The sequence below is a fragment of the Neolamprologus brichardi genome, chromosome 16 (genome assembly GCF_056152115.1).
Source record: "Neolamprologus brichardi isolate AB-2024 chromosome 16, ASM5615211v1, whole genome shotgun sequence".
Lineage (NCBI taxonomy): Eukaryota > Metazoa > Chordata > Actinopteri > Cichliformes > Cichlidae > Neolamprologus > Neolamprologus brichardi.
Genome location: NC_142119.1, coordinates 11,535,445 through 11,543,492, shown reverse-complemented (window position 1 = coordinate 11,543,492; position 8,048 = coordinate 11,535,445). Strand labels below are relative to the sequence as shown.

The 8,048-nt window shown below is 45.2% G+C and overlaps 1 protein-coding gene across 6 annotated transcripts; it reads right to left on the bottom strand.

Moving 5' to 3' along the window:
- Window positions 1–939: 939 nt before the first annotated feature.
- On the bottom strand, window positions 940–2,055 carry LOC102781815 (trace amine-associated receptor 13c-like). 6 transcript variants are annotated; one of them, XM_035914419.2, is made up of 2 exons: window positions 1,880–2,055; window positions 940–1,756 (listed from the first exon to the last, which is right to left on the bottom strand). In XM_035914419.2, exons 1-2 carry the CDS (start codon window positions 2,050–2,052, stop codon window positions 940–942), a joined length of 990 nt encoding a protein of 329 aa, XP_035770312.1. In that variant the 5' UTR covers window positions 2,053–2,055. The 6 variants fall into 6 exon arrangements, with proteins under 6 accessions (XP_035770312.1, XP_087709361.1, XP_087709363.1 ...); XM_087853235.1 differs by having other exon boundaries at window positions 1,796–2,052; XM_087853237.1 differs by having other exon boundaries at window positions 940–1,734; window positions 1,870–2,052.
- Window positions 2,056–8,048: the final 5,993 nt, after the last annotated feature.

The following is an 8,048-nucleotide window of genomic DNA, read 5'->3' as shown; positions in this document are numbered from 1 at the left end:
TTCAATTCTAAACTACCATTCGCTTTAATTTTCCACCAAAATCTCCGGCGTCTGACGTCAGTTACAACATGAGTCGCTTACCTTGTTCATCACTTCCGTCACTTACCTCTCCGTCAGTTTTTTCAGTTTGTGTTATTCTACTTGAATTAAATTTGTGTGTAGCACATTTTCACTTGAACATTTATTGTAATGCAATCCCTCAATAATTCAAATTCATATTAAGAGTTTCTGTTACTTTTTAAAAACTCTGCTGTCAATCACCATTTATTTCTTTTATGAAACGTATTTTATTAAATCACACATTTGGTAAGTCAGACTCTCAAATTAGTGTCTTCAGAGTGTTGCTTCAACCGCACACACATACACCCACACACACACTCTGATAATTTTCAATCACATAAAGCTGGATATTAAGACTTTTTTTTAGCATCTGTTAGCTGTGATGTAAAGGTATCCAGGGGGGCATTGTAGTCTCTTTCTACCCCAGGTCTCAAGATACACTCCACATAGGAGTCATCAGTCACACAGGGCTAAAGACTGGTTTGCAGCTGCCTGGTAACAAGGCAAACTTGAAAAGCTGGAATCTTCCCTCTGAGTAGCCACAGCAACATTTTGGTGATTAAAGCAATCATGTCGTGGTTTTTGTGACACTGTTTTCAACCAGTCTGACCCAGTGATAGCTGGCAACCATTCGGCAAACAGTATCAGAATGCACATTTTGTTGCTAGTGACAGGAGGTTGCCAGTGGGTTGTTAACCCTTTTCTAGGCCTCTATAATTGAAACCAGCACTATTTGACAGCCAGTGTTGGGGTTATTACTCAAGAAATGTAATGTATGGCATATTACTTGTTAAATATCGTAAAATTAATGTAGTACATTATTGATAGAGAAAGTAATTTGGTATACCATTTGGTACATTAAGGAAAGATTTCTTTTTTCTACAGTATGCTGACCTCACAGGAGCCAGGCTGCAGTATCTGTAGAGTCACAATTAGTTTCACAGCTTTTCTAAACCAGGGGTAGAACATAGCATAAATCAAAGGGTTTAGACAGGAGTTAAAATAGTACAGATAGATCACAATCGATGCAGATGAGCTATTGAGCAACTCGTTTCCAAAAAGTGAAATAATGTAATATGAGCAGAAACATAATAGAAACACAAGAACAAGAACACCCAGAGTCCTGGCTGCTTTTAACTCTGATTTCTTTGCTGTTAGAGTCACTGAGAGCTGCAGTGTGACAGCTGTAACCTGAGAGCGCATGGCACGGGCCTGAGACACAGCCACCACAAACACTCTCATATACAGAACAATGATGACAGTAAGTGGAATAATAAAAGCTAAAACAAGGTCAACAAATCCTGCAATGAATTCAATGAAAATTATACATTTTCCATAGCAAGATTTATGCTTGCCTGGTTGACTTAGATCATCTATTAAAATCACATAGCTGTAGAAAACAGAGCAGAGCCAACACAGACAGACGCAGAGTTTCACTCTTCTCTCTGTGATTCTGGTGGGGTAATGCAGAGGGTCACAAATAGCCACATAGCGGTCGACTGATATCAGCACCATGTTGCCCACTGAGGCAGAGGCAATGATGTAGGATGCATAATTATACAGTGAACATGTGAGCTGACCAAGAAACCAACACGCTGTATTTCGCAGGATTTCTCCAGGCATAAACAGAAGACCAACGAGAAAGTCAGTGACAGCCAGAGAAAGGAGCAGGATGTTAGTGGGTGTGTGGAGCTGCCTAGAAAGACAGGAAGATATAATTTTTTAAAAAGTCAACAGAAAGAAACTATTCAAACAGGTATAACAAATGAGGTATAGACTTGTAAGGCCACAGCAGCAGGTAAAAAATATGAAACTCTGCCTGAAGTGGGAGACTGCAATGATGACGAGCAGGTTGAGAGTCACAGTCAGCAGAGACATTGAGGACACAACAGTATAAATGAGCAAAACTTGAGACAGAGGAGTTGTAGGTTTCTTGCAGGAGATGTTGAAGAGTTGTGGAAAGCAGAGCTCTGCTCCATCCTGAGTATCCATCTCCACAGACCTGCACAGAGCTCCAGCTCTGGCAGAGTTATGACTAGAATTAGTAATATAACTGATCCCCACACCACATCCTCTCAACTCCTCCCCCTTCTTTCTTTCAGTTTTTATTGGACATTGATTTCCCTCTTCCCTTCGTCTTGGCCAAAAGCTTCACTATTTTCTTCCTGTAGTCCTGCCTCTCTCTCTTTTCTACATTTCTTTTGGATATGTTGTACTTGTGTTTTTTTTAATTGTGTCCTAATCTCTCTCTTTCTCTGTTCATTCTAGGTCAGAAATGGAAGTCTCAGTTATTTAATTCACTCAACGTGTCAATCGGTAGGCCCACAAAACCCCTATACGGGATGTCAATTTCAGCTCGCTGATTTAAAAAAAAGGTCCTAATCCCTGATCCTATGAGTCTTGCCCAGTGGACAATGCAGAATTCTGATGCTGATGTGGGTGAGGGCACTCGCCCAGTACTAGCTACCTCGAAATCAGCCAGGTGTTTTCCATACTAACCCTGATAAGACGTAACCTGAGTAGCTTATTTAACATGGCACTTGTTATTTCTGGTATTATTTTAGTAGCTTGGAAGGAAGGGTAACCTGTGGGAGCTATTTGCACTAATAAAAAATCATCCTCATTGTTACAGCAATAAAGGATGAATGTGGAAACATACTTACCACCCCAAATTATATTAATATTCAGTTCAGTCATTTTATGAAAATTTGTATACTTCTGAAGCCTGTAATGCAGCCTTAGTGGAAGATTTTTTTTGTAATTTGGCTATGAACACTCTCATTTGGATAAATCCAAATTGAAGAATGACATTACGCCATCAGAAATAAAAGAGTGTGGTGAGGCCTGGTCGCCGGTGTCGTGCGGACGCACCTGCACAGCATCCGCTATCACGCCCGCCGTGTTTAAAACCACGGGGAAGCAGGGGTTGAGAGAGTTGTGGTGTGATGTTATGTGCGGCTGGCAGCTTGTGAGCTGCAGTATGAATGACTAAAGATGGCTCTGATTAACAATTTCTGGAGTGGTGGAGGAGTGAGAGGGTCCGTGCCCGCTGGAGGAGGGGGAGCTGCTACAGCTGGAGATGGAGGAGACACACGAGGGTCCTCTCCAGCCGGGAGTGGTGGAGGAACTGTGTGGGAAAATGGTGGTCCCCATGTCAGGGGAGCCTTCTCGACCTGGGTCCGAGGTCGAGGCGCGAGTTGCTCCAGAGTGACAAATGCCGGCCCAGCCGCCTGAGCGGGAGCTCACGGCCGTCCCTGCAGGGTCGTGCCGGCTCGCCAGGTGGCCTCCGGACCAGCATTGTCGTCGCTGCTGGAGGCGTGGCCGGACTCCAGACCAGCGTTGCTGCCACCACGGGAGGCGTGGGCAGCCTACGGAAGGGACACGGCCCTGTCGCCATGTTGGAAGCTGGCTGGGGGGAGTAGGTTCGGCCAGATGGCTCCCCAGCCTCAATCGGGCGATGGGGGTGTGTGGTGAGGCTCTGATTAATGATTTCTGGACCCGTGTCTCATTCACACCACAATAAGGCTATCAAAAAATTGAAATATGGTATGGTCCGGTCCATATAGATTTCCCATCTAGCAAGAAACAGTTATTGGGTCTGCCATGGTATCTTTACTGTAAACATACCACGGCAGACACAATGAGATATGCAATAGTATTCATCACGCTACTTGCACGACGCTTCATACTTTTCAATTGGTAATAAGCTTCCCCTCCAGCTCATAAGCTATGGATAGAGGATATTATGTTCCATCTGAAGCTTGAACATTTGAAAAATACTTTTAACGACTCTCTTCAGAAATACAGTATAGACAGTACAGACTTGGCAGTGATTTCTTTTGTACTTTAAGACAGAATTCTTACGGCAGCTCTGCTTCTTTCTTATTTTCCTCTTTACTTCTCTTAACCTTTAACTTAGGTCTTAGTAATTAGATTCTGCTATCATGCACTACCATTTCGTGTGAGTTCTGGTCATTTTTTTCTGTCTTTTACCTGTGTTTGGAGACCTGGCGCATGGCTCCTTTGTTTATATTAGGGATCAGCTGTTAGCACTGTGCCCTGCAGCTGCAGCTGTGCTACTGGCGGACAGACCTGACATCCCCAGTGAGGTGAGGAGGAAGAAAAGGGGGTGTCGTGCCTGGAGGGAGTGTTGTCGCATCGGAGACGTTACAGACATCTCTCCCTTTTTTGATCATGGGAAATGTGAGATCACTCCTTAATAAGATGGAAGAGCTATAACGATGCCAACCTGGTCAGTCTCTCCCTCCCCCAGGAAGATCTGATCACAACATGGTGCACCTTGTTCCTGTATATGAGCCTTTAGTGCGCAGGGAGCGACCAATTGCCCGCACAGTGCAGAGATGGTCGGGCGCGAGAGCGCCAGAGCTGAAGGTCACAGCGTACCAGGGTCCTACCCTGGCCACAATTGGTATGCTGTCTGGACTGGCCTTGCACAGTGCAGAGATGGTCGGAGGAGAGCGAGGAGGCTTTTAAGGACTGTTTTGAGTCTACTGTGTGGGAGGTGCTTTGTGACAACCATGGGGAAGACATCGACAGCCTTGTGACCTGCCTTATGGGCTACATTAACTTCTGTGTGGATAACATCATACCCACCAGGACCATGCAGTGTTTCTCCAACAACAAACCTTTACCCCAGAAATTAAAGCTGTCCCCAAGCAGAAGAGGAGGGCCTTCAAAGCTGGAGACAAGAAGGAGCTGAAAATGGTGCAGAGAGAGCTGAAAGGTCTGATCAGGAATGGGAAGGACAGCTACAGGCAGAAGATGGAAAACCAGTTTCAGCAGAATAATGTTAGTGAAGTCTGGAGAGGCCTTAGAACCATCATTGGCCACACAGATCAAAACTCTCTGCCTGTGGGGGATATGAGGTGGGCAAATGAACTGAATCACTTTTTTAACAGATTTGATTAATCCAGGAGACAGTCTTCAACATCAGCTGAACACTCACCCACTGCAGCTGTTCCCCCTCTGACACCTCAGTCACTTCACACCTCCTCTCTCTCACCCTGCTCACTACTCCCCACCCCCCAACCACAGCATCCAACACACGACTACAGACTGTCTCTTTCGACCATCCAAGTTAGGAGGGAACTGAGGAGGATCAGAGCCAGGAAGTCAGCGGGTCCAGATGGCATCGGCTCAAGGGTTATCAAGTCCTGCACAGATCATATGTGTGGGATGATGGAGCACATCTTCAACCTGAGCTTGAGGCTGGGGAGAGCTCCACAGCTCTGGAGAACTTCTTATGTTGTACCAGTGCCAAAGACTCCACTTCCCAAGGACCTCAACAGCTACAGGCCAGTGGTTCTGACATCCCACCTGATGAAGATACTGGCAAGCTTCGACCTGGCACAGCTTCACATCAGTGGACCCGCTTCAGTTTGCCTACCAACCTGGCACTGGAGTCACTGATGATGCCGTCAATCACTTCCTACATCATTTCCTCTCTTACCTGGGGACCACTGGGAGCACTGTGAGATCATGTTCTTTGATTTCTCCAGTGCCTTTAACACCATTCTTCACACAGTTCTGAAGGGCAAGTTGGGGAACACAGGAGTGGACAATCACCTCACAACATGGATGGTGGACTACCTCCCCGACCGACCACATTATGTGAGAACTCAGGGCTGTGTCCCACAGGGAACATTTCTGGCTCCGTTCCTCTTCACCATCTACACTGCAGACTTCTCCCACAACTCCACCCAGTGCTTCCTGCAGAAGTTCTCTGATTACTCTGCAATAGTCGGCCTCATCACTGATGGGGATGAGAGGGAGTACAGAGAACTGACCCAAGACTTTGTGGTCTGGTACCAGCAGAACTACCTACAGATCAACACTAGTAAAACCAGGAAGCTGGTGGTAGACTTCCACAGGCAAAAACATCCTCCACTGCAACTACTAAGCATCCAAGATATGGACATTGAGGCTGTGGATAGCTACAGGTACCTTGGTGTTCATCTGAACAACAGACTGGACTGGACTCATAACTCAGACGCCCTCTACAGAAAAGGGCAGAGCAGGCTGTACCTGCTGCAGAGACTGGCCCTCTTTACCCAGTGGAGGTGGTGAGAATGATGGCTAAGCTGTCATCCATGTTGGACAACATCTCCCACCCCATGCAGGAGACTCTGACAGCAGTGAGTAGCTCCTTCAGTGGCAGGCTGCAGCACTCATGATGTGGGACCTAGAGATTTCACAGGTGTTTCTTTCCAACCGCTGTCAGACTCTAAAACATGGTCTCTGTAGATGACCACACATGTGCAGACCGACACACACAAACATCCAATACACCATGATAGCTGTCAAAAGAAAATTGTACACAGTGTGATCAGCTACATGAACTGTGTCTTTTTATGGATCACTAAGCAATCCACATGTCTACGTGACTTTTCACATAAACTCTTGTGTGATAAACTTATTTAGCAACTAACAGCTTCCTCTTTTCTAAGAACATACAGATTTAGAAAAGGGGAACCTCAGCTCTGAGTTCTTAGAATAACTTTGTTATCTTTTGTTACGGATTCAAATATTGGGAATGGATACAGGAGGAAAACCAAAATAACCACACTGGTCCGGCCGGGTCAAGTCAAACGATGATTTAATGAACACACGCGTGGGAGATGGACACCATACACAGACAGCATCAGATCTCAAAATGGTGGAGCCTTGATCAAACTCTTATAGCCTCTAGTGGCCCCCACCTAATCATCAGAGCCTAAACATTCTTTCTCACACAGCGCCTAAGCTACGACCTTGGCTCCCTGTTTATCTGCTCCTGATGAAATGGGGCAGTATGCTCTGTTCTCTTCTAATCAGACAAATGAGACGATGACTTTCTGTGAACAGTATTTCTTATAACTCAGCAGTATAATGCATCATAAAACAATATCATTCATTCACAATAAATCAACAGTCTAATGTAATGCAAATCAGTTTACCAAATGTAATAATTATCACCTTCTTCTAGTTCAGGAGCATATTGCAAACTGAAACTACACAATGATTCACAATCTTTAATTAGGGGTCTAACATGGCATAAAATAATATCATAATCCCACAATTCCCCCTGATGAGCTCTTTAGACTTAAAGAGCTCACTTACACCCTGCAATCCAGTGTTGCCGGGTTCATTTCTCCTTGCCCCTGAGGCCTTTTGTCCCCCTGTTGGGTGAACCATATGTGAGATGACCTCTGTGTTACGCAGTTCAGATGCAAGAAAAACTTTTATTACAACAACAATAGTAGGTACAGATGATACTCCCATCACTCCCCAGTTCTCCCACAGCTTTATTTCGGTGCTACCTTATACCCTCCAAACGTACTCGGACTAGAACCTCTGTCCGAGGAGCTTTTAACCTTTATTTTATTGCTGTAGGCACCAGTGTCGTCCAGTCGGGTGATCCTCTGCTCTTGTTTCCTTCAACCTCAGGGGTTAGACAACCCTTCAGTCGTTGCACAGATCAGGGGATTATTCTGCCCCGATTTCAAACAATGATCTGTGTATTCTGGGATCACAGCTGTGTTCCCCAGGAAAAGGAACAGAAAGGTGTTCTCCTTATGACCAACAGCCTCTCGAACGTCGTTGGTGTGGTGTTCCTGGATTTCCGTCAACCCCTTCATGATTATTGCTGTGTTTATGGTATCCATCCTTTTGAGGTGACTAACTGGAGCCCAAAATGCCATGACACTTGAACCCAGTTGATGTTTCCGCAGTCACCGTATCTGTCTCTGCTGCCAAGGATCCTCGTATATCTGTGACCTTGTCTGGTGTCTGTTCCTTTCTCTGTAAGAGACAGAAAACCAAAACACCTCTCTTCCTAGCTCTAACAATCTAATGTTGCTGTCTACTGATCTTTTGGTGATTCAGAATTTGTTTAGAATATTCAGAATGTCCCAAGGACTTATCCTAATTTAGTGTATGTGTGTGTAAGCGTGTTTGCATTTAGCCTGCTGCACTCAAGGCATTTCTTA

What these genes read in the sequence shown, in the direction of transcription:
- LOC102781815 (XM_087853235.1), bottom strand. Translation starts at nt 2,052, where the DNA reads ATGGATACTCAGGATGGAGCAGAGCTCTGCTTTCCACAACTCTTCAAC. An exon ending in TGTTTGAATAGTTTCTTTCT is followed by an intron (nt 1,757 to 1,795) that starts GTTGACTTTTTA and finishes CTGTCTTTCTAG; the next exon opens with GCAGCTCCACACACCCACTA.